The sequence below is a fragment of the Stegostoma tigrinum genome, chromosome 21 (assembly GCF_030684315.1).
Source record: "Stegostoma tigrinum isolate sSteTig4 chromosome 21, sSteTig4.hap1, whole genome shotgun sequence".
Lineage (NCBI taxonomy): Eukaryota > Metazoa > Chordata > Chondrichthyes > Orectolobiformes > Stegostomatidae > Stegostoma > Stegostoma tigrinum.
This window is the reverse complement of record NC_081374.1, coordinates 31,602,046-31,628,437: the sequence shown is the minus strand read 5'-3', so window position 1 is coordinate 31,628,437 and position 26,392 is coordinate 31,602,046. Positions and strand designations below refer to the sequence as shown.

General features: G+C 39.4%; 1 protein-coding gene across 3 annotated transcripts in view; it reads right to left on the bottom strand.

Annotated features, from left to right (window-relative positions):
• The window catches only part of LOC125462719 (receptor-type tyrosine-protein phosphatase R-like), a 90,658-nt gene that overhangs the window by 24,386 nt on the left and 39,880 nt on the right, over positions 1-26,392 (bottom strand). For all 3 annotated transcript variants that reach the window (XM_059653224.1, XM_048552991.2, XM_048552992.2), the window contains one exon: positions 6,670-6,847. In XM_059653224.1, the coding sequence (XP_059509207.1) occupies positions 6,670-6,847 (178 nt within the window). The remainder of the gene's footprint in view (positions 1-6,669; positions 6,848-26,392) is intronic.

Genomic DNA, 26,392 nt, shown 5'->3' with positions numbered 1-26,392 from the left:
AGGGAGGCAGAGACAGGTTGGACTGGTTTTGGGATGCAGTGGGTGGGGGGGAAGAGCTGGGCTGGTTGTGTGGTGCAGTGGGGGGAGGGGACGAACTAGGCTGGTTTAGGGATGCAGTCGGGGAAGGGGAGATTTTGAAACTGGTGAAGTCCACATTGATACCATGTGGCTGCAGGGTTCCCAGGCGGAATATGAGTTGCTGTTCCTGCAACCTTCGGGTTGCATCATTGTGGCAGTCATGGGCCTCCTGCACTGCCACAATGATGCCACTCGAAGGTTGCAGGAGCAGCAACTCATATTCCGCCTGGGAACCCTGCAGCCATATGGTATCAATGTGGACTTCACCAGTTTCAAAATCTCCCCTTCCCCTACTGCATCCCTAAACCAGCCCAGTTCGTCCCCTCCCCCCACTGCACCACACAACCAGCCCAGCTCTTCCCCCCCACCCACTGCATCCCAAAACCAGTCCAACCTGTCTCTGCCTCCCTAACCGGTTCTTCCTCTCACCCATCCCTTCCTCCCACACCAAGCCGCACCCCCAGCTACCTACTAACCTCATCCCACCTCCTTGACCTGTCCGTCTTCCCTGGACTGACCTATCCCCTCCCTACCTCCCCACCTATACTCTCTCCACCTATCTTCTTTACTCTCCATCTTTGGTCCGCCTCCCCCTCTCTCCCTATTTATTCCAGTTCCCTCTCACCATCCCCCTCTCTGATGAAGGGTCTAGGCCCGAAACGTCAGCTTTTGTGCTCCTGAGATGCTGCTGTGCCTGCTGTGTTCATCCAGCCTCACATTTTATTACCTCACTGATTGGACTTTGTTGTAGTACAGGGCTACTCAATTACTCATTAATTTAGCAACTATCTGCATCCTCACAGCCTCCATGCTTTGCCTTGCCTCACCATGCCATCCCCATTCAACTTCAGCCAGCGCTAAGGCTATTAACACTGTCATGCTGAAATGTTCTCAAATGCAGACGCATCAATGAGCTGCTTATCGGTAGGGATCTTTCTGGAAGGAAGGAGGAACATCTCTTCCTGCGCAGCACATCAAAGTTTCAATCTAACTCCTACAGCATGTGCCATCAAACACACTTGCATGTTCACTCAACAGAATGGTGCAATTGGAAACTGGGTGGTGGCTAGTCCTCAAGCCAGTGAAGGTGTGGGATGATAGGGAAGGTTATAGAGATGTGTTGGTCAGGGGTCCCAGTATTGTCAGTAAGGGGCACTGTCTACACACAGTCCACAGGCTTGGCCATGGTCAGTCAATTGGGGATCTGCCTAACCACAGTCCAGGGAGCGGGCAATGATCAGGACTAGCTCCAGCAGGCGAAGAGCCCTGTATCATCAAATGGGATTTATAAACACAGCAGTCTGGGTTTAGTCATTCATGTCGTTTAGCAGCTGCTCATCAAAGCAAATCCAAGATCTGACACAAGCCCAACATCCAGGTGACCATTGCCCACACAATGGATGCAGTAATTCCACCACCATTGATTCCTGGTGGTCAACAGGGAACCTCAAAACCTGGATCCTAGCAGAACTCTCAGCTACAACATCACCGTCAGTGAGAGAGTACTGGGTAAGCAACTGGCTGGGAGGATCATTGAATATTTCCGAATTTACTGAATGTAGAAATAGCTACTAAAATTCACAGCTTTGTTTTAATTTGCTTGGACTTTATTGCGGAAACGAGTCTGAGACTTGACTTGGGATGGGTGATTGTGGTAATCTTGGCAATTGTGATAACTCATCTCCTTTGTACAATTGGATCCAGCAACTACTAGGGTTATAGGCCAAAAGCAGGCAAGTGGGATTGTTTTGCTTGGGAAACCTGGTCTGGTGTGGATGAGTTGGATCGAAGTGTCTGCTTCTGTGCTGTATGACTCTAAATGCAGTGTGGGGCATCTATCCATCAATTAATAAGAAGGATGCAAAGGGGAAATGTAGGGGCAACACTTACGAGACAAGTTTGGTATCAAGGCTTAGGTGCAGGACACTAAAGCAGAGGCATTTGCAGAGATAGGAATAAGGATGGTGCTTGAGGAATAGTCAAGGTGTATGGGAAGGACACGTGGAACAACATCAGAGGACATGGTAGGCTACAGGACTTGGGATTTTATTGGTAGGTACCATCAACGTGATCTCCACTGGGGAAGCATGCAGAAGCAGGGCGGGCATTCATTTACATCAGATTTCAGGAGGCAGAGAGGATAGTTGGAGGTGAAGCTCAATCTGGTGAGTCTCCATTTTTGGGTAATAGATGGAAATGGGCTGTTACAATAGTGCAAGGTAAAATGGGACATGGAGGCGTTGAGGGTTATTTGGCAACAAGGCAGGGCTAGATGCTAATGGTCTCTACCAACTGCATTCCCTTCCATCACTCGCCGTTCTCTAGATGCTAAATGCAGCTGTAAAATTACTCGGACAATGCCCAGGGTAGGCACAATCAGTGACAATTTGATGGGCACAAGTGTGGGTTCCGTATCTTCTGGATATTAGGACATTAAGGGGACAAATATGTGAAGCATAAGTTTGTAAATCCCAGGAACATTTCATTAACAAACAATTCTTCACTCATTGGCAATACTTGCACGGCGAACATGCTTAGATTTCAGAAGCAAGTCAATGTGACTTGCACCATTCCATTAATGCTTGCAAATCTAACATTGCCATCTCAGAAATGCAGTGGTTAGCAGGAATAACTTAAAAGACAGGTGATGCCGACCAGAAAAATCCTACTGCCTGTGGAATTGTCAATGCTGCTGTAGGACAAGGGGAGCATCGCTACATCAAGAAACTACAAACCTGTCAGCTTGACATCAGTAGTGGGAAAACTGATGGACGTCATAATACAGGATAGAATAAATAAACGAGGACAAAAAATAAATTAATACTCACCAGTCATTATGGCTTTGTTGAGAGCAAATCATGGCCAACAAATTTAAAATGAGATCTTTGATGATATAACACAGACAGTAGATAAGGGTAGTAACTATGAATATTTGGACTTTCAGAAAGTATTTGATTGGGTAGCACATATCAAATTGGTTTGTAGATTAGAAATATTTGGGATTGCTGGGTTCTTGGCAGCATGGATTATATATTGGCTAAAGGATAGGAAACAGAGGGTAGGTATAGATGGGCATTTCTCAGATTAGAGATGAGTTGGAAGTGATGTTCCCCAGGGATCATTGTTAGGATCCTTAATTTAGCTGATTCATATGCATGATTTGGAGAGGAACGTTGCGGGTAGAATCTTTAAATCTGAAGATGATACTAAACTAGGGAGAGTAACAAATTTTATATGCTGAGCATATGCTGAGCAACTTTAAGGTAACATTGGTAAGTTAGCCAAATGGGCAGATACCTAGCAAATGAATTTTCGTGCAGAGAAATGTAAGGTATTGCATTTCGGTAGAAGAAACATGGAATGACAGGCTCAATGGTACAGGAACACAAGGTCCTCAACGTTCTCATCATGAGGCCTGCTGTGAACTACACAATTGTGACAGGCAATGAGACAATGTCATTGTTACTGAGGAACCAGAGAATGGGAGCAATCATCTGAGGATAAGAACGAGAGAGACGGGCAAATTTTCCTCGTGGATGACAGAACTTAGCTGCTTCCGGCTCTACAAGGCAGACAGGATATGATTAACAGAGATAATGGCAACTGCAGATGCTGGAGAATCCAAGATAATAAAATGTGAGGCTGGATGAACACAGCAGGCCAAGCAGCATCTCAGGAGCACAAAAGCTGACGTTTTGGGCCTAGACCCTTCATCAGAGAGGGGGATGGGGTGAGGGTTCTGGAATAAATAGGGAGAGAGGGGGAGGCGGACTGAAAATGGAGAGAAAAGAAGATAGGTGGAGAGAGTATAGGTGGGGAGGTAGGGAGGGGATAGGTCAGTCCAGGGAAGACGGACAGGTCAAAGAGGTGGGATGAGGTTAGTAGGTAGATGGGGGTGCGGCTTGGGGTGGGAGGAAGGGATGGGTGAGAGGAAGAACAGGTTAGGGAGGCAGAGACAGGTTGGACTGGTTTTGGGATGCAGTGGGTGGGGGGGAAGAGCTGGGCTGGTTTAGGGATGCAGTAGGGGAAGGGGACATTTTGAAACACGTGAAGTCCACATTGATACCATTAGGCTGCAGGGTTCCCAGGCGGAATATGAGTTGCTGTTCCTGCAACCTACGGGTGGCATCATTGTGGCACTGCAGGAGGCCCATGATGGACATGTCATCTAAAGAATGGGAGGGGGAGTGGAAATGGTTTGCGACTGGGAGGTGCAGTTGTTTGTTGCGAACTGAGCGGAGGTGTTCTGCAAAGCGGTCTCCAAGCCTCCGCTTGGTTTCCCCAATATAGAGGAAGCCGCACCGGGTACAGTGGATGCAGTATACCACATTGGCAGATGTGCAAGTGAACCTCTGCTTTATGTGGAATGTCATCTTGGGGCCTGGGTTAGGGGTGAGGGAGGAGGTGTGGGGGCAAGTGTAGCATTTCTTGTGGTTGCAGGGGAAGGTGCCGGGTGTGGTGGGGTTGGAGGGCAGTGTGGAGCGAACAAGGGAGTCATGGAGAGAGTGGTCTCTCCGGAAAGCAGACAGGGGTGGGGATGGAAAAATGTCTTGGGTGGTGGGGTCGGATTGTAGATGGCGGATATGATTAACAGTTGGTTTTAATAGGTGAGAACTGGGTGCAGAAGACCATCTCAGACCATCTCAAGATCAAGATGACAATACTGGATTCATATCATGGAAGCAAACTGCAGCCTCTGTTTATTTTTTTTTACTTTGGAGAATCCCTTCAGAAAGCTAAACGCAATTTTTAAAAAAAGCTACAACCTGAAGTATTTTTACCTGGAATGATTTCAATAACCTATGTTTGCAATGTGTGGGAAGGACAGTGGTGAACACTCTGGGATACCCTGTCTTAATTTCTGTCCTTCTCAGGTAACCAAATTTCAGAAAGATAACAGTTGCCACAAAAATAAACATAACTTAATCAAAACAAAAATCAAAAGCAACATATTGATCTTTTAGATGAGATCATAAGAGAAATAGAGTGTCCCAACCAACACAGCTTCATAAGGAAGCCTGATTTCATTGTTTTTTTTAAGAAGCTTAGCTTCTTTAGTGGGGAAAAGGAATAAGCCCCAGTTCATGATCTTCAGGAAAGAAAGGGACTCTGACTGAGAGTAGCATCTTGCAAAACCTTTCACTTGTATTTACCCGCATTTGAAACTCCAGCTTCAAATAAACATAATACTTAAAAAATAAACTTTCACTTTTACATTTTCTTCTAATGGAAAGCTATTATTAATTATAGGAACCCTCTGAAAGAACTGTAATGTCAATTATCAGTAAAGCAGAGGTCAGGTTGTATGATATGCTTTGGTGGGCTATATGTGGTCTGTGAATGTATGTATGAATGAATGAATTATTTTATTGTCATGTGCATTTTACAGTAAGAATACAATAAAATACGGTGAAAAAGCTTTCATTTGTTGCCACAATTTGTTGTCATTTTAAATAATTTAAGAATAAGGAAAACAAAAGATCAAAGAGAGTCCATTAGCCCTGAACCAGCTTATCACCATCAATGACACTTGTGCTGCCAATCCTCATCCACTGCTTCACTGCCATCTACACTGGATCCAACTAACTTCGATGTTGCCAATCTTTAGGTGCCACCTTTCCCTGCTGGGCTTATACTGCTCCACCAGTGCATGGTCATAACCTGCACTGGCCCAACCAACATTGGAGTCGCATCTCTAGCCTCTGGGCACACCTCATCAATGTTGGTGTGATGCCCTTCTGCCATCACCGTCAGTGCCGGATCCAACCAATGATGAAGTCGCCAATTCTTTGGTGCAACTTTTTGCCTCTGAACCTACCTCGTTGATGTTGCCTCTGCCGATGTAGCAGCTGCCGAATCTGAATCTGATACCAGGTCCTGTGCGCATCCTGGAAAATTGAGCAAGGGCTCACTCAAGGTCCGCACTGGGCCCACTGTCCTCCCTGCTGGACCCACTCGAGGTCCATGTGCTGGGTCCACTCAAGGCCTGCACTGTGCTTGCTTGGGGTCATATGCTGGACCATAGGTTGGACACCCTTACTATAGGAAACATTCACTGGCTGCTACAAAAATTGGAAAAAATCTTGTTTGCCTAATCAAGTTGAATAAGGAAGTTATATGTGTCATAGGACTGTGAGTAATGAAAAAAAAGTGTTGCACAAATTTCTATTCTTTATTAAGTCATTTATGAAGACTATAGTCAACCACATAATTCTTTTCCTTCTTAGATAAATTATTTCTTTGCATCTCAATTTTTGATTATTGGCATTCGAGTTTTCATTTCCATGGAAACAATGCTCTACACAATACAACAATGAGAACCAATAGGTGTGATAAATAGCACACACAAACAGAAATTGCTGCAGAAACTCAGCAGGTCTGGCAGCATTTGTGGATAGAAAAATAAAATTAAAGCTTGAGTCCAGTGACTTTTCTTTAGTGATAGAAATATGTTGCATTGCTGAGCCTTTGATTTTCCCCCACAAGGAGGGGTCTGATGAGACAAATAGTGCTCCAACAACTGCTGCACATAACAAGGAAATGTTATTCAATACGATCTATTTTCCAACTTATGACTTGAAAATACTTTACCGAAAATTCAGCTTCCAGTTCTTGTGTGTTATTTATGGCTTCCTTGAGTTGCTCCTGGTTTAACACAGAACTGGTGGTTTTGAGGTACAGTAGAGTTATTTCTCGAGGGGTAGACTTGATGGGTTCTATGTTACCCAAAGCACTCACATCCAGTGTAAGAGATACATTTGAGCCTCTCCTGAAATGTAAAAAAAGGGAAAGAGCTATATTTACTTAAGAGTCATAATGGGAATTTGCTTGGGACTTCTGCTCCACTGCCATAACTTGGCAATTTTACCACTTTTGTTCAAGAGAAAGGATTTCTGTTGATGCTTCACTGAAGTGAAGTCTGACAAGCAACAAAATTACCAAGAAAATTCTACTTTGTTATGTCAAACTGTTAATTTTTTCAACAGCATTACATATTTAAAATATAAACAGAAAATGTTGGAAATATAAAGCAAGTTGAGAAACAGAGCTAGTATTTCACGAGACTGAATTTCCTACTTGTTGTACATGCTGCAGAATCAACCACTATCAGCTAATTTTGGTGTAGAATGTTACTGTTCTTCCTTTCCACTTATTGTAAATAAATATTAAATTGGTTCAAACAGCCCCTGGTGATGCATTCTTTCAACAGGAACCTACAAGGAAAACTTAGACTAGAATGCCATCACTAGAATGACAATGCACCCTGGCTGTCCCAGTGACTCCTAGTTGCTAAAGGCCAATAGCATGCTGATGGTCTTCACAAGGTTCGTCTCCATGGACGACCAACCATGGAACAGGGGCACAGTCAAGCACTAGAATGCCTCCACAATTCACTACCTGGACATGTTGAGAATTATCCTTTCTAGATAGTTTCTAATCAATGTATTTAGAGATGCTATTACATTCCTCCGGGGTGGGTGGGATTTGGACCCAGATCTCCTGGTTCAGAGGTAGGGAAACTACTGCTCTATATTGTTTCTAAGGGCCTACCTAATTAACAATGGTAAATCATGAACCACTCTAAGGGCCTACCTAATTAACAATGGTAAATCATGAACCACTCATTACTATTAACAAGAAGAAGGGCTTGTCTTCACAAAATATAATTTATTGCATGATAGTGACAGATGCAAGTTACATTGTCTAGACAGCTGTAATAACAAAGACTGTCAGAAGACAATGATGACACATCTGTCTCCTTTGAGATTTTGAGCTAGGTTCTTCGCTTCACGATGCAGCAGGATATGATGGCTTCAGATTGAGTGGAGTCTCAAAATTAACTGGTATTATTACCATGTACCGCATTTCTCCTTCTCCATGCTTTTTGTTTCCATTGTTAACATTTTGACATTTGGATATGTAACCGCAATCACATTTACGATTGTCCCATTTCCCCTCAAGTCTCTGACTTCACAAATTGTCAGACAACCTGGAGGTTTTGCAATTCTTCCAGACACCAACTATTTGAACTTAAAAGAAACGTAGGTCTTTGGCTTGAGCACTGTTAATCCTGGTTCTGATCGTCAGCATGTAGTATCTGTAAATCAATTTTGTCATGGTGTCCCCTGCTGGATTCACTGCAATCAAGCAACAGTGGATGATTTGTCTGCAATGAGGTACTTTTACTGCTGTTCCTGCATTCAACACCTTTAGATATATTCACAATATATGCTTGTTGTTGGTCTCTGACACTTGAATAATCATATATGCTAGTTTGAAATCCCTGAAATGTATCATCACCCTTGACCAAGTGTGGCAACCATTATCCATGGAAACATTCAGTAAAGTAAGTCGCCTTTTGCTCCCAATAAAATGAGACTTTCTTACATTTTGTAGTCCTGTGGACTCAACTGTGAAGTCAACTTTTACAGTAAAATTATGAGTTAAATCTTCAGTTTTATATCAGCAACAATGTTGATTGTATTAGCTGCACTGAAGTTGCATGCATCAGTAGTTTACCGAAGGTATATAAATGTCAACATTTTGCTTTGGAGCCCATGCCCAGCTTTCCTATTTGACTATAGGTATTGCAACCTGCTGGTTACTTTTCAAATCCAGAAATGGCTGAAAATTTACTGAAAGATTCATCGGCAAACTTTCGTACAATAGTGTCACGTGTTGAAATGTCATCCAAATATATTATGCCTTCCTGACATCTGTGTAATAATGCAGCATCCCTCTCTTCTCTTTTAAAAATAGTAAACTTCTTCTGATAAACACACAGACAGATGCACATTTGTGCAATAACTTTAGCAGTGTATAATAGCAGTAGATGATCCTTATACAATTATCATGATTCAGCATCATTCTACATTGTACTTTCTGTCATTGTGGATGGATGTGCAAAATACATCCTGGATGTCTGGTTGTTGTCTGATGTGGTACCTTCAGTCTCAAAATCATCACCTAGCATGACAGATAGTTAGTCAAGTACAATTCAGGTGTGCCATCTGTATTATTATAAGCTTTGGCTATTGTTTGTGACAGTGTTGTATGACCTAGGCTGGATACAGAATCACCGTTTGTTCATTAACCCATGTATTTATGTGAAAATCTAGAACTGTGATGCATTTGAGCTCATTTAAAATGACACAATTGCCTACATGGTATTGGTTATGGTCCTGTATTATTTTGCTCCATACTCTCCAACAATGTATTATATGCCATGTGTTTGGGTAGTAGGAGTGTGTAAGGGAAAAATTATGTGGCTCTTTCTTCCAAGCTGAGGAGCACACAAAGATTTAATATGGCTACCAAAATATCTTGGCAAGTAGCTTTGAAAATAATGTTCATGGATTTTACCATATGGATGGTGCATTTTGCCAGACTATTTGATTGAGGATAATGAGGAGAGGATGTAATGTGTTGGATACTCTACTCACTGCACACATGTCTTGGAGAATGGCATGAGTGTAGTGCAAATCATTGTTGGACACAATTTGTTGAGGAACAACACACATAATAAAATAGTGGCTAATGTGTCAAAGTTATTGCACTAATGGTAGCTTGCTGAATTTGCTTTGCTTGTCAATTATCAAATCAATTGGGAAATGCTATGCCAGTACAGAGGAGTATCCTGGTTCTGAGTGGGATTTGGAAATTGTCTAAGGGTATTGGGAACAGTTACCTCTGAGTCTGATTTGCACTGTATTTCAAAATCGTACCCTTAAGTCTTTATAAGTATAAATTGTGGTCATGGAGACTTACTTGTGAGAGGTTTCGAACAGGCCATATGCAATAGCTTGTGGTTGGTCTGAACAATGAAATACTTGCTGAATAGGTACTTTGATGCCTTTTCATTCTAAAACTGATGTGTACATTTCTCTTTCCATGTCGGTGTACTTTGTCTGAGCTGTCAAGGGATGTGGGAATTGCTGGCTGATCCAGCATTTATTACCTGTACCTAGTTGCCCTTGAGAAGGTAATGGCGAGATTCCTCCTCAAACTGCTGCAGTCCATGTATTATAGGTGGACCTGCACTGCCGTTACGGAAGGTGTGTCAAATTCATTACATGCACTGTATGCAAGTGTGCAAAATGTAACATTGCAGTTTCCTTTTGCACGTTATGCTGGAAACACCATGGATGGAAATTCTTTGGTTGTTTCTACTTTACATGCTGCTGTTGAAAATTGTGTTGCAGTTTGGTTTCCTCTGAGCACTCAGGCTTCTTGCACATTGTGGCCCAATGTCCTGTTACAGAACATAGCTTACATAGCTGGAGACTGTTTTTTCTGGTTGTGACAATCTATATTTTAGTTATTTTGCTGACAGCATTGATAGTTGTAATAATTATTACAGAGTTAAGCACTTGCTGATGCTGCTGTCTTGCAACCATTGCTTTAGAATTACATCCTTCCTTAAGCATTATGTCAATCATATAATCTTTAGTCTGTGCAAGTGTGACTTCCAGAAAGATTTGATGGATATTAGGCTCAGTGGCCAGCTCCATCAGCATTGCAGGAAAATTAATTTGGGAAAATCACATTCTGGAAGCCTGTGTGTCTATCTGTCTAAAAATTGGTTGATATTTTTGGTTGTTTGTTGGAGGAATAATATGAACTCAAAAATCTGTTAAAAGTTGAATTGTTGTTGAGATTTTTGTGCCCATCAAGAAGTATGAAAATGTTTTATTATTCGCAATATTTTCCTTCCCAATGTGAGAATATGTTTCACTGTTTTTCTTTATCAACTATCTGTTGATCTAGGAACTGAAGATTCATTATTTCTTCGGATAATTGAAATTCTGATAGAATGTCATTGTAGTGCCATTCCCTATTCAAATGTTTGCTTTCCATCTTTACCATACAGCTTTGAACATTAAAAAAAAGATGCCTGTATGTGAAGGATCTGTTTGCTTTTCTTATTTTATTGACCTCTCTATTTACGTTTCTCTCCTTATTGTTGCTTTAGAAATTGCTGTTTTCTTTCTCACAGTAGTTTCTTTAAAAGAAGTCAGTGAATAATGACTAAAAGTGACATTTCTGCAAAGAAATATCAGAGCAACATCATATCAGCCTTTTTTCTACTTTTGCTCTGTTTCTAAAGAAATCAAAACAGTGGAGTTGACTGCACAGGAAAGGACTTAACAGTATCGAAAAAAAAATCTCACATTTTGGGCTGTACTTCAGTCAAGAATCACTTTGACAACTTGGAGCTGTCTTCGGCCTCTTGCATAACACTTTCTTTCAAAGTTCGGACATTCTTTGTCTTTCCTTTCTGAGTGGGAGAGAGTCTACTGAGGTGGCTGTATTATCAGTCGTAGTTGTTAGATGTGAACTTCAGCATCACATTCAGACAGCAACTGTAACTTTCTGAAATTTGCTCAGTCAGTGCAAAGCTGCAGCAATATCAACCTGCTGTGAATAGCTCCTTGTGCTTATTTCTGTCACCAATTTCTCGAGCTCACTTGTTGCCACCAAAATGTTGTTTACTATCTGCTATCCCATTTAACATATAGCACAGAAACTCAGGTCCTTATCAAGAGCGGACATTTTGAATTTATGAACAGCTATATACACTAACATGATAACTCAGTTTTACATATACTGTCTAGAACATATGCTTACTTAGATGACAATTACATTATTTACATAGCTGACTAACTGACTGACACAGCTGGCTAACTGCCCAACCAACTGACTAGTTGAACTACTAACAGATTAGTTGTACAGAAGGTAAGATTGAACATATTGTACTAGAGCATCACATGTAATGATTGAGCTGACACATTATGCTGTGTTTTTGAGATCTGTGCAATAATACAAGAACCATTGCATTTTGAAGTAAACATACATCTGTTTTAATATTTCACAACTAGGGTGCTGGGGTATTAACAGCTGGATATTGCAGCTTCCATTAACTCCTCTCATGGCCAAGAATGTTGTTTACTCTTCAAAATAAATTTGCTTATAAGTTTAGGTCAGTGAGAATGGAATATTACATCATTAGCTTGCCACTGTACGTTTTAACTGGTGCTGATATCTCCCCTACCCTGCCTCCAACCACCACTGCCACCACCTCAAACCCATGGACAACATGGGCATAAGTAAGGCATGGCTGGCCAATAAGTATATTACTAAACTATTTACACGTTTTCAAGGTAACTAGCATAAACATGACAATTACCTGAAAGAAACAATTATGATTCAATATTTAAAGAGATATTCCAAACTGCAATTCAATTAAATTGCGAGTACAAGAGAAGAAATTCCAAGCTGCAGTCCAGATGTTGAAAAAATTGCTCTTTGGTTTATTTATTATGTTGCTGGGGCCTGCAGGGAATAATCCTTGCTGACTGATGGGAATGAAACAAAGAAGGCTTGGCTGGAGGTTATTCGTGCATTCTGTGACAGGAATGGGGTGCTATGTATGTGGATTCAATGTCAAAATTGCTTTTGTGGCATAAACAGAATAGGAAAGATGCGAATAGTAAAAGGAAGGTGTCACTTTTTACCTGGAGTATGATATATCATCCCAACGTCTGTACTTAAACTCACTCTAATATATCACTCCTCATTCTAACCGGCCATCCTCCTTTGCTCATGCATTCCCTCACACCCCCACCTTCTTATGCATGACTGACACTCACTCTCATCCTTGTGTAATGATGTTGTTGTTCCTTTTAACCACCTTCAACAAATATTTGCAACCATTCATTTAAACATGCCAATACCTGAAGTCAGGGATAATAGTAACTGCAGATACTGGAGAATCCGAGATAACAAGGTGTAGAGCTAGATGAACACAACAGGCCAAGCAGAATCTTAGGAGCAGGAAAGCTTTCCTGCTCCTAAGATGCTGCAATACCTGAAGTCATTGTGATTTGCTTTTGGTGTGCTCTAAGGAGGGGCAGAGCACAAAGACAGTCAAAGAACTGGAGGTGACCTTCCTGACATAATCTGTATGTTTACTGAAGATGGAGACAGAATTAAAGATTATGAAGCCTCATGGAATATAACATTGTTTCCTGTCAGCAACAAGTGAAGTATGATCTTGTACATAATAATCACTTAAAACATTCCTACTTTGGCATCTCAAAATTATAGCTTTATACTTTTTTCTTGGACTTAAACATCTCACTCCTGAGATAAGTTGTCAATTTCCAAGAAGACATCACTGACTCAGAAGCTGCACCATCACAAGATACGTGCAGACCATGGGCCAGCTCAGATACTCAAGGCTTATCGGTACTAGTGGAGCAGATTGTTGATTTTACTGATGCTGATTTTCACTAGCGTACAAGAGTAGGAACTGAGAGCAAACACAACAGTACAATTCCCCAACAGAATTTGCAACATGCTTCAAACTTTGCTATTCTTAACACTGATGCTGCATCTTGGACTCCAACAATGAACTAGACAGGTCAGGAGCAATAGTAAAAATGTGTGCTGTATACTACAATATACATGCTTGTTGGGAGCATATAGGAGTCCATTACAAGCATGATTGGCATGTTATTACAAGTCCTCATGATGATGCCTTCATTCAAGGAAATGAAGCGTGAGACATAGTGATGAAATGACAGCATACAACCCCTCCCAATGGAATGAATACCGTTACTTTCCATCATAAACAATATCACAAGCTTGATTGTTCCTCATCTCATTTACCTGCAGCAAAGTATTCTCTAGCACATGGCTAGCCATTAGATGGACCATGAGAAGAATAATGGTGAGAGGGGAAATTGAAACAGGATCTTGACTCAAACAGCATTTCTACTTCTCATCCTACACTCCCAACTCATGTCAGTTCTTGACATGAGAGATAATGGGAACTGCAGATGCTGGAGAATCCAAGGTAACAAAGCGTGGAGCTGGATGAACACAGCAGGCCAAGCAGCATCTCAGGAGCACAAAAGCTGATGTTTCGGGCCTAGACCCTTCTTGACATGTTGCTTTGTGTTCTGTTAACTGTGCCTGGCATAGACAAGAGTTGTCATGGCAGAGATATGAGAAGCTAGTTTCTATAACAGCCGAATTTGTAAAGGTTGCAGAACATGAAAGTGCCAGTAAAGAGTAAAAGATTTGTGGTTGAACAAAGCTACGTGTGTGGCTATGTGACATACATTCTAATATTTAGTTTCTGTTTTATTTTTGAGCTATGTATATATTTCTCTTGCTACCACTTTCATGGTGTGCTTATTTTGCTTTTGGTTCCTGCCTGGCAAGTGACCCATCCATTTATGGTAATGAATTGACTGCAAGGAAGTATGAAAGTTTAGTTGATTGCAGGACTGTTTCCTATACATGTCCTCAGGTGTTGGGTAGAGGGTAGTGCTGGTATGAGGTGCAAATAACTTTCTTTTTAAATGCAGTTTTCAGATGGGTGGGCTGGTGGAAACTGTGAACCTCACAAAAATGAGGACATCCTGGGGAATAACGTGTGCTGTAGCAGTACACTAACCACATCATGTTCCATTTCCTCCTCCTCCTCCTCCTCCTCCTTTTCCTCAGAATCATCTGAAGAGACTATCACAGGAACATACTTTAGTACTACACAACAGTCTGCACATGCAGCCCACTACCATCATTCAGGACACTCTCTCTGCTGTGTACTGCAAACCACTTCCAGATGTGTCCAGGAACCTGAATCACATCCCTAGCATGCTATAGATTTGTTCAGTGCCACATCCAGTTGGCCTATGGTTTTCACGATGTTACTCGTAGCATCTTTGTTTGGGATCCTCATGGATGTTGTCAGTCACAATCTAAATAAATATCCTTCATCTCATCAGCCAGGAAGTAATCTGCTTTGAGATGTTGACATAACAAGTATAGGAAAGATAGCAAAATAAAAGCATGTAGGTGGAGATCGCATTTTGCATTTGGACACTAGCTGCGCATTGCAGGAGTAGAAGCCCTTGCAGTTGATGAGTACTTCTAGGTAGTCTGGGGGTGTTTCAATTGCCATGTGCCTTTAGTCAAAGTTGCTCTGGGCATATGGAAAGTTGCAAACCTGAGCACCCACTCATTTTGACTGATGTCACCAAAGGAAAGGTCAGCATCATTGGCAACCCTGGTAAACAAGCCATCAGTCATCTGCTATGTGTTTGCGGCTTGGCAACTCTGAGATTCTGCTAATATCCCCAGCAAAGATGCTGGGTGTATAAAATAACTTTGAGAGCTACCAGTATTGGGTGGCTACCAATTGGTAATGGGTCTTACCCTAGCAGGCTGCAGATCTCTGACACCACCTGAAAATAACAGGCAATGTGCCCTGAGATATTTGATGTTCTAACATGTTAAGGAAACTCTCCTCTGTCTGTAAACCAGCATTCTAGAGACAAACTCTGGGGTCGTGCCCTTATCAACCGATCTTTCTCTTCGGTACAGCCTCAGGCCTCTGAGCAACAGTTGGTTGCGGCCTCTGTTCATGCTGGTATTGCTCAGCTTTGTCCTCGCCTAAGGCTCAAATTAACATAGCTTAAGCATCACCCAAGCTGATCTGATGGATCAGGAATCCAGAATGCAGATTAGATGTGCAGGTCTCACAGCACAGCCAAAAATTCCAAATTTGCCAAAGCATCCTCCCAGCATGAGTGCTGTCAATAAAACCCTTCACGCAAAGAATCAGTTGTGTTATTTCTTTACTTATAAGTTTTATTTTCCTGTCATGTCTCAATACCTTGAATTGCATCTGCCTTCTCACCTGTTTTCAATGGTAAGTTCAGAAAATGGGGGTGACCTGTGGATCCAATGTTACTTCAGTGATTAGAATATTGATATCAATAGCCTGATTCTCCTGATCGAGGTACAATGTACAGCCTAAATGAGCAAGTTGTTTGGACTAGAGCTGGCTTTCCAATTGTGCTATTTTTTTTTCCTGAATTAGATCCACACCTGTATCTAGAGTCACATGTTTTGAAAGATAAAAGAATTTGAAAGTTTGGTAGAAGGAAATTATTTCGTCTGGTAGCACCTTTCAGAACAAAGGAGGCATTACATCAAAACTCAAGCTCAGCCTTTTATGTGTGAAACAAGTTAGCTTTTTGCCCCCAGTAAAACAAAATATAGCACTTCCTACAAAAAGGCTGTAGGTATTGAATGAATTGAAATTTACTTCTGTTTTGAAAAGCAAATTCCCTTTCATCCCAAATCCTGAGTCAATATTCAAACTCATTTATGCATCACCAAACAGAACTATCTGCCAATATCCAGCACAATCAGGCGACATGTTCACATACATTGACAAAATGTTCCTTGTAACAATAAGAGTATTAACTTGGTGAATCTTGCCTAATATGGTTGAAGATATGAATAAAATCAATACCTTATCGTAACCCAATTTTAAATTGATGAAAATTTTCTGAAACTTCAGGAAATAAAGTAGCCTAACTAACCACCTAACCAATGCAGGCTCAATGGACCAAAGAGTCTTTTTTGGTGCCATACACCTGTAAAGTCCTGCTCCTTTATTTTTAAGCGAATTACCTATGTTTGGTGTTGCATTTTTTTATTATCTTCAAGAGTATCTTGCAAATTTATGAAAACCTTATAATTCAATTTCTTCATTTTAATTTGGTTAATTATGTTTAGTTGAAACATGACAGCTATGTAGTAAAAACTGTATAAATATACTTTTTTTGTAACTGACATTAAAAAGGGGGAAGCTAATTTCTGCTCCTTACCTAGTCATAATAAATTTTGAGGATTGTTCCATAATATTCCCACAATGGTATTATGAAAATGGAGTGGGAGGCAAATTATTCTTTCAAAAGCTGTTAAAGGGAAAGCAACTTTGAAAAAGAGTTCTGAATCTCAAAGATTTAAAATTGCAAAGTTATCTACATTTGATAATAATGTTTATGTAGAGCATGTTGAGATACCTTATGAAGAGTTTTATGAAAAGCCTTGTCCTTGGAGGAATTAAAAGGGATAAGGCCAGATGCCATAAGAAATAAGAATATGAGTAAACAGTTCAAACCTGTGAAGCTGCTCTGCCATTCAATAGGATCATGGCTGATCCAACACCCCTCATGTCCATTTTCCTGTGTTATTTTCATAATCCTAAATTCCCCAATTGGACAAGAATATACCTATCTAAGCCATGAATATACACTGGGACTCTGCCCCAAAACTCCCTGTGGCAAAGAGTCCCAAAGACTCACAACACTCCGAGAAAATAATTTCACCCTCATCTCAGTCTCAAATTGGCAGTCTTTTATTCTGAGACTATAGCCTCTGGTCCTAGGCTTTCCCACAAGGGAAACATCCTTTTTTACCTGCTCTGGCCCCTTAAGAATCCTTTATATTTCAATGAGCTCACCTCTCATTTTTCAAAACTTCAATGAATAGAGTCCCAACCAGTTTAGCTTCTCTTCATAAAATAATTCCTTCATACCAGGGATCATCCTAATGAAGCTTCTCTGAGCTGCTTCCAATGAAATACCTTTCCTGCAACAAAGGGACCAAAACTGCTCACAGTACTCCAGATCTGATCTCAGCAGCACCATGTACAATTGCACTTAAACTTCATTAGCTTTTTATTCCAATCCCCTTGAAATAATGGCCAACATTCCATTAGACTTCTTGACTACCTGCTGCACTGTGTTTCATGCACAAGTATCACCAAGTCCCTTTTGTGCTGCAGTTTTCTGCAGTTTTTGCCCATTTAAATAGTATTCTGTTTTTATTCTCCCTTCCAAAATGAACAAGTGTACTATTTCCACATTATACCAAATTTACCAACATTTTGGTCACTTAATAACCTATCAATATCTCTCTTTAAACTATTTGTATCCCTCTCATAGCTTGCCTTTCTATCTATTTTCATGTTGTCTGCAAATTTAGCTACAGTACATTCACTTCCACACCATGAGAGGGAAATTTCTGCCCTCCAAGTTTGTAAAATATTTTACAAACAGTTGTGTCTCCAGCACTGATCCCTGTAAAGCCGTGTTGGTCACAGATCACTAAACCTGGAAAAAACATCTCCTTGTCCTCCCTTGCTGTTTCCTGCCCGTGAGCCAAGTTTCTGTCCATGCCAACATTCTATCTGCAACATATTGAGTTCTTTTCTTACGAGCTTCTGCGAAATACACCCTATTGAAACCAAATACAACTTATCTACTGGTTCCACTCTGTCCACACTAGTTGAGACTTCTTCAAAAATCTCAAATTAATTAGGCAGACACAATTTTCCTTTCATGAAGCCATGCTGACTTTGCTTGGTTAGATTATGATTTTCCAAATGTTCTGCTATTATTTCCTTAATAGTCAACTCTACTACTTTTCATACAATAGACTGCTAAACTAATCAACTTATAGTTTCTGGATGCTTGCCTCCCTCCCTTTTTGAATAGTGGTTGTTATATTAGCAAATTTTCCAATCCTCTGTTTAACTCTTCGTGCCATTTCCTAGTTCCCAAAAACATTCTCTCCAGACTAATTTTCTAAGAGGCCTGTGTTTACTTTTACCTCACTTCATTTTTAACGATGTTTAAACAGGCACTTATTTTCAGTTTATATTTTCTTTGCCGGTTTGCACTTGGAGTTTATTTTTTCTATCTTTGTTATCTTTTTGGTCTTTTTTGCCAAATTCAGAATTTATTCCAGTCTTTGGGGCTAACACTGATTTTTACCTCGTTGTTTGCTGCTTCTTTCAACTTAATATTACCCATAAATTCTTTGGTTAGCATAGCTGGTTTATCTCTCTATTTGAATCTTTCTCCCTTACTGGGATATATTTTTGCCGAGAGTCATGAGTTATGTCCTTAAATTCAGACACTGTTTGCTTACTGCCATTCCTGCTAATCTATCCATCCAGTTCGCTTTAGCTAATATGCTCCATATTTCATTGTAATTTCCTTTATTTAAGTTAAACAGAGTTGTTTCCAACCAGTTCCTCATTCTGACTGTGAGAGTGAATATTCTCTCTCACACTGAATATTAACTGAATACTAAATTCTGCCATCTTATGATCACTACTTTTCAAGGCCATTTCTGTGGCAAGGAGTTCCAAAGACTCTCAACCCTTTGAGAAAAGAATTTCATCCTCATCTCAGTCTCAAATTGGCAGTCTTTTATTTTGCTCCATATTTCATTGTAATTTCCTTTATTTAAGGCCATTTTTTCTAACTTGCCTCATTATCTAATATCAGATCCAAGGTAGTCTGCTCCCTGACTTATTGCTTCAGGAAACTAACACCAATGTACTCTATGAACTTGTTGTCATTGTTACCCTTTCCAATTTGATTAATCCAATCAACATGAAGATTAAGGTCACCCATAATTATTGCTGCATTCTTTATACATGCTCCTTTTTATTTGTTGATTTATAGCCTTTTCCACAAAGTTGCTACTGTTTGGGGGTCTCTATCCTGTTCCTGCCAAAGTCTACTTTTGATTGCTGTTTTTTACTGCTGTCTAAATGGATTCTACATTATCTGCACCCAGGTCACCTCTCCCAACTGTCCTCGTTTCATTTTTTATTTATAGAGCTATCCGACCCAATTTTCTATCCCTCCTGTCTCTCCATGAGGATAGATGGCTTTGAATGTTAAATTCCCAGTTTTGATTACCTTGTAACCACGTTTCCATATTGGCTGTGAGATCATATTCACTTACCTTGACTTGCCATCAGTTCGTTAACCATACTCTGAATTTTTTGTGAACTAAAATACAAAACTTTTAAATTTGTTCTATTATCAAATTTCCCCATACATTTATGATTCCCTGGTGCAAAATAACGATCACACATTCTGTCCCTTTCTTTAGGCTCTAGAGGTGAGCTATTCAAGTGAGCTCTGATAAAAAAGTCATCTTGACTTGAAACATTAGCTTTCTCTGTCTCCGTGGATGGTGCCTGACCTGCTGTGATGTCAAGTATCTTTTGTTTTCAGTAAAGACTCCAGTATCTGCAGTAATTTACACCTACATTGTCTTTAATTGAGCTTCCCTTCTATTTGGAAAAGGAAAGTCACGTCATAAGACAACCACTCATTTGTTTTCAAGACATGTTTTGCAAAACTGAGGGCAAACAGCTTACAGAGATGACCTAAGAGAATTCCTGTCTCCCTCTTTCTCCACCATATCTTTCAAACCTCAGGCTTCTATATAAAGACTGTAATAATCCAGGGTTGTATTGCTACAGATGGAATTTTGAAGTGAATTCAACCCAGCTCCTGTCTCTAGAAGAACAACCAACTCAGTCTCTTTCTTTTAAATTGGAACGCTGAGGAAACCAAGCTCGACCTGAAGAAAGGCGAACCATCGGGCTTGACGGACATTCTTTTTACACTTTTATGACTCTAATTTGGCCTCTCCTGCTCCAATCTGTGATCTGTATTTGAGTGAACGTGAAATCAAATAACTGTGTACAAAACCTGGGGTGAATTTTAATTTTTTACTACAATGTGGTGGTAACGTCAAGTGAACTTTCCTGACTGGTCCGTTGGTAATGATAGAATTTAACTGCATTATTGAATTGCCAAGTATATCCTTTCCCCTAATAAGAGAAATCTGTTGCTATCTCTTGAGGATAGGTAAATGAAGGGAGACAGCCTAGTCCCCCAACTCCACCCGCCAGCCGAATGGAAAGGTTTCTGGAATGGAATTTGGGCTTTTAAATAGTTAATATAGAAACTGACTTTCAAGTTCCTGCTGTGACAAAGTATCCATTAATAACTGTTATCTTTCTAACTGTGTAGGTGGCAGTTATATCTATTCTGACAAACTGCTATCGCAGCAGAATCCATTTTCATTGAATAAAATCATAGTGCCTGATAAATCTGAAAACTATTAACATCAGCAGATTTGCACAGTACATAAAAGCAGTACTAATATCCAGCCTGTTTATTCTCCAAAAAGGTCAGTCCTTTTTTAATGCATTCCAAATTCAATGAGCATATAGTATAGGATGTGATGAAGGTATTAAAGAAATGTTTTCTTCACCTTAAACTTCCTCCTCTCTGCTTCTTAAGTAATGTTCAGTCATCAACGCTGTCTTGTACACTGTTGTCCAATCTGCCTACTGGATGCCTACACGTGCATTACTGTTGAGTCTCAATGCATGGTATATACAGGAAGTCTGGTACTTCTATTGCACAGCTGCTGCTGGCTTACTTTTCCACCAAATTGGCAGTTTCTTGATGTTTAGCTAGGACAACCTCAAAGTAGTTGGTTGCTGAAGTTTTTGAATTTTGAAGTTTTGATTCTATCTGTCACTTAACATGCATCTGTAGAAAATAGTTTCTTATTTGTGACAAACAATGCTGGCTCTATCCATAATAAATATGTTTCCTCGAATACTTCACTAACAGCCATTTGCCAGTCAGTTGTAATTCAAGATTTGCCCTCAAGATGGTCTAATAAAGAGGAACTGAAAGTCTGAGAAATGCTGCAAAGATATAACCTGAGAAAGAAAATGAATGAATCATCATATTCTTATGTTCCGAAACAGAACCAAAGAAACAGTAAAAAGAAAAATAATCAGCCAAATATAAATGGGAATTTGGCTGCCATCATTGCCACAGAATAGGTGCTGAGTCTAATGAAAATAGATCCACCACAAAAGGTTCAAACAACTTGCAATTTTTAATTTTTTTTCTGAAGAAGGGTCTCAACCCAAAACGTCAAACTTTCCTGCTCTTCTGATGCTACTTGGCCTGCTGTGTTCATCCAGCTTCACACCGTGTTATCTGCAATTTTTAAAATGTGTCTTTGTTTGTTGGTATTTTCTTGTAAGAAATGATAAGGAAATACATTCAGCGTCAGTTAGCCCTTCCGTACATGAAATAAATTTTGGTAATTTTCTTTTCTTTTCTTGACATTAGTCCCAAACTTGACTTTTTCCAACTTGGATCTATATTGGTTTCTGCTTTACGTAATACCATACCATAACTATAATTTCTATAAAATCTCTCTTCATTCCCAGTTTTTTGAGCCTGAGGAGATTCAAAGTTAGTTGTAAAGTCCAGGCCTTTAGCTGAGTTCTGAATTAACTGGGCATGAAAACCTTAATATTCAACCCATCATGTTTGTGCCAGCTTTATAAACTAGCCTATTCTAGTACCCTCTTTCCAACACTTGGAATAAATTTCTTAAACTAGGAAGTTCCTAGTAAGCAATTCTGTCCCTAACTTCAAAATGCTTTGGTTGAGTTTGCAGCCCTTACAAAGCAGGTTGGAAAATCCTAGAAATTGCTGGGTTTTATCACAACCAGTTCTTGGCAGTTTCCAATGGGTTTCATTGGCCTTCTGCCAAAATTACTGCAAGTTTTCAGTGGAATCCCTGAGCAAATTTGAGACCCATACCGCCCTACAAAAATCATCTTGCTCTTGTTATATCGTAAAATAATGATCTGGTGACAGCCGTGGACATCGTGACAGTCATGGACATGATGCCATTATTTATTTCTAAAATTAACATTTTAAAACATCACCTCCATTGCTGTACTACTCATGGGGTAGACGTTTTATTTATTTTATTCAACCTGTTCAGAGATATTAATGCACACCTCTGGAGAAGCTGGGACCTGAGCCTGCTGTCCCAGAGGTAGGGTCACAACCACTGTAGTACAGGAGCCCCCAACATTTGATGTTGAAGTAAAGGTTTTGCTCTTGAGTTTTGTCACCGTTGTATCTGATAATTGTTAATTTAGGCTGTTTGAAGAACTTCAGTTTGATTATGTTTTGAGCAATTCATTTCCGAAAAGCAGTTGATGATGATCTCAAAATTAGTTGAAGAGTGTAGTGGCTTAATGCAGGCTATCATTGTCCTCTTCCTCTTTAACATGTTAAAATGTTGAGTTGAGTGTCACTAGTTGTGACTACGTTGGGCATGACATTATCGTTGAGGTCCTACACTACGCATATCATTAATAATCAATTACGCTGATGAAAAGCTAAGGTAATAAGCGTTCTTTAGGTCATCAGTATTTCTAAACAAATTACAAGCATGCAATTACTCGCAAGTTTATTGCAATATAGTGGAATCTGATTACAACCTTTCTTAAAGCAGCTTTAAATTTTATCGGGTCGGATTCTCCAGCATTTGCAGTTCCTATTATCCCTTTTATACTTTATCAATTTGTGAGTACTAAATATAAAAAGGGAATAACAAAAGCATAACATTTTCCATTGTAGCCACCATACATTTTTAATGGAGCGTCAGATTATTTTGCTTCAGGCTGCTCCATTCAATGTGTGCTTCTGAACGCTGCTCCTGTGATTTAATCAGAGACTTTAAAATTGCCTTTTTCATTCATATCTATTTCTGTCAAAATGAAAGTAACACTACATATTTCTAAAAGCTTTTGTGGTACTTTATCAGATTTTGTATTTTTTACAGGTTGTTAAGCTTCCTGTGAATAAAATAGAAAACCTTTAAGACAATGTAAATTTGACAAGACAACAAGGAAGAGGAAAGCCGAGGGAGGCCATTTAAGCAAACACTAAACAAATTGACTAGAAAATTTCACTTAGCTGCATTGTCTTTTTAACAACAATTTCACTGCTAATGGTATAACCAGCACACATTGCATTTAGCACAACTCAGTTTGTGTATTATGCAAACTCTACCACATTATCACTATTCAAATATGGTGCTCAGTTGTGTTCATTCATGAATAACATTAGAATTATCAATTTCCAAATATATTTCATTGCCACTAAATAAGAATAGTTTCCAAAATAGATTCAATTTATGGTACCTTTTGCATAAGCCAACCTATTGCCATCAAAGCAGAAACTCTAAACTGGAAATTGAATAATACACTGGAACTGAGTTGCTCACAATGACATAAACACTTTACATCACAGAGTCAATCCACCAACACGAGTGATCTGATTTTGAATGACTGAATGAACATTTCACCAATAGCAACCAAAGCATAAATTCTAATCTGCTAATTGATTTCTCTTGGGTAGTTCCATTTTAATATAAACTTATTCTAACTCACAGTATGTCTTAAAAATGCACATTAGGAAGAGTCTGTCTCAATGTTCTGAATGTGTATAAACTATGCTGTTGTTTGAAAGTGATTCTTGTGCTGAAAACATCATTTTACTTTCTGAGGCTTTCAGGCTGGTAATTCAGGATGTTGAAACTAAATGCACAAGTCTAAATTTGGTATACTATGACTAAGAACCAACAGTGAGGGGTGGGTAAGATAAGTAAGTATATTAGGTAAAATGACTTTAGGTATTGTTACCACTGTGATGGGAGGAGTGCTCTGTCTTTCTCTCATGCCAGTGCTCTACGGGTAACAATAATAAATTAAGAACATACTTTTTCTATATTCCAATCTGGTCAATTTTTTTTCTGTATAAGACTTAAAATGAAAAGTTCCATCAATCAGATTTCTTCAGCAAACACAAAATTATCAATTTATTATATAACAAAATTCTGCTCAGCAAAGGTACAAAATTGATTAACACGAATGATTTGTCATCTGAAAGTATAAATCTTTACTCTTCTATATTGTCCAAAACATATGACAACAATCTCACGCATCAAGTAAGGGGAAAAGAGATTCACTCAACAAAATTGGTGACAGTCATTCACTGGTAGATTTCTTAGGACAATGCTCTGACCAATCAGAATGTGTGGTTTAAAATTTAAACAAAACCTGGCTGTTAACTATTAATTAGCATTACTGGCAGCATGCTCATGGGCCCTACTAATAAGAGTCCTCTTGCCAACCAATTTGTAATATCCATTCATATTGTTTAAATGTTGTTTTTTTCTCATCAATTTGTATTCTTGAAAAATGTCCTGATGAGCACAAGATGAAAACTTTTGGTAAAATGTGTCCTGGGATACAACGGCAGTCTGCACTCCTCCAATAACATTCCAGCCATCGGACTACCTAGGCCAAAATACTTGCATCATCAAATTTAGTGGCTTGCCGTTTTGCTTACTAAACACTTTGCGAAACTTTGCCTGTGTAAATAAGATATTAATGCTATGAATTGTTACACATACATCAGTCGGTGAAAATGCAGCACAGGCATTTGTCGAGTGAATCATCTCAGATATTGTCAATCACCTCCCTTTTCTGAAAATCCAATATATACCATTTTCTTACCTGCTTTTGTCTTCTCCTGCTCTTCCTAACAATTCAGCAGGAACATGCTTTTGAAATTTGCGACACTGAGGTTGGTGTTTGTCTTAGCTATTTGTCACAAATCACTCCAATTATACAGCCTACCTAAATCTTAATTTCAGATATTAATGAAGGCCAAAATATCCAAGATTTAATATGTGTGCAATTGTTTCCATTTGGTCTACTTCCTTTTGTCATATAGTAAAGATAAAAGAAGACTTCTAACCCTTAAAGTTAATCTTTGAATTAAAACTGAAAGAAGAGTAAGGACTGAATAAGAATGTAAGTTGATGTGGCTGATATGATATTTATATAGCCTATTTGTTGTAGTTACTGTTTAATGATGATTATCTAGTTGTCATTCAAGTCATGTAACAATTGATGTGCCCTGTGTAAACTGGATGCATAAATCTTCCAATCTCGGGCAAAGCATTCTGCTTTAGCATCTTTGATCTTGAAATTTCATTGTTTAATAAAAATGTTCCAAGGAATTAAGATACATTTTTTGCATAAGTTTCTTTTTGTGAAACTTGATATCCACAGCTTTTACTGAGAACAATGTCAACGACCATACTTTTTTTTTAACTTTACAAAATAAATGCCAAACAAATTGAGCAAGTGTAGCCAGCTTTTATTTTGGCTTCAGACCTTGAAACTGTTGAGAGCTGAAGTTTGAGGTGCAAGTTGTCAACCAGAAACTCCATGATTTTGAAAAAACACTGATGTAGCAACTTACTCTCAAAAGCTGTCAGGCCATCATGTGTCTACATGGTGCTAACACTTACTGCATTATTAAACATTAACACAGTAGGAAATGTCAATTTACATGATGTTGAGCTGTTGCCATCTTATTGATGGAGAATTTCCCATTAATGCAAATGTCAGGTTCCTCTCAGCTGCGGAATGGAAATGACCTAATGTTGTGTGTGCTCAGCATAACCCATTAATCATTCTCGAGGACTAAGCAGAAGTCAGTATTTACAAAAACACTTCCTCACCAGCTTTTCATTTTGTAAACAATTACTGCTTCTCTCAGTTCATTTGACTTCAGTAATCACTAGTGGATGGTCCTTGAATGGATTTATTTATTTTTCTGCAACTAAGATCCTGCAGACAATGGTATCTGCCATTACAAAGATGGCTACAGCTCTGTTTCAAATAAACTAACATTTCTTACCACACATGTAGCCTCTATTCGTAAATAATTAC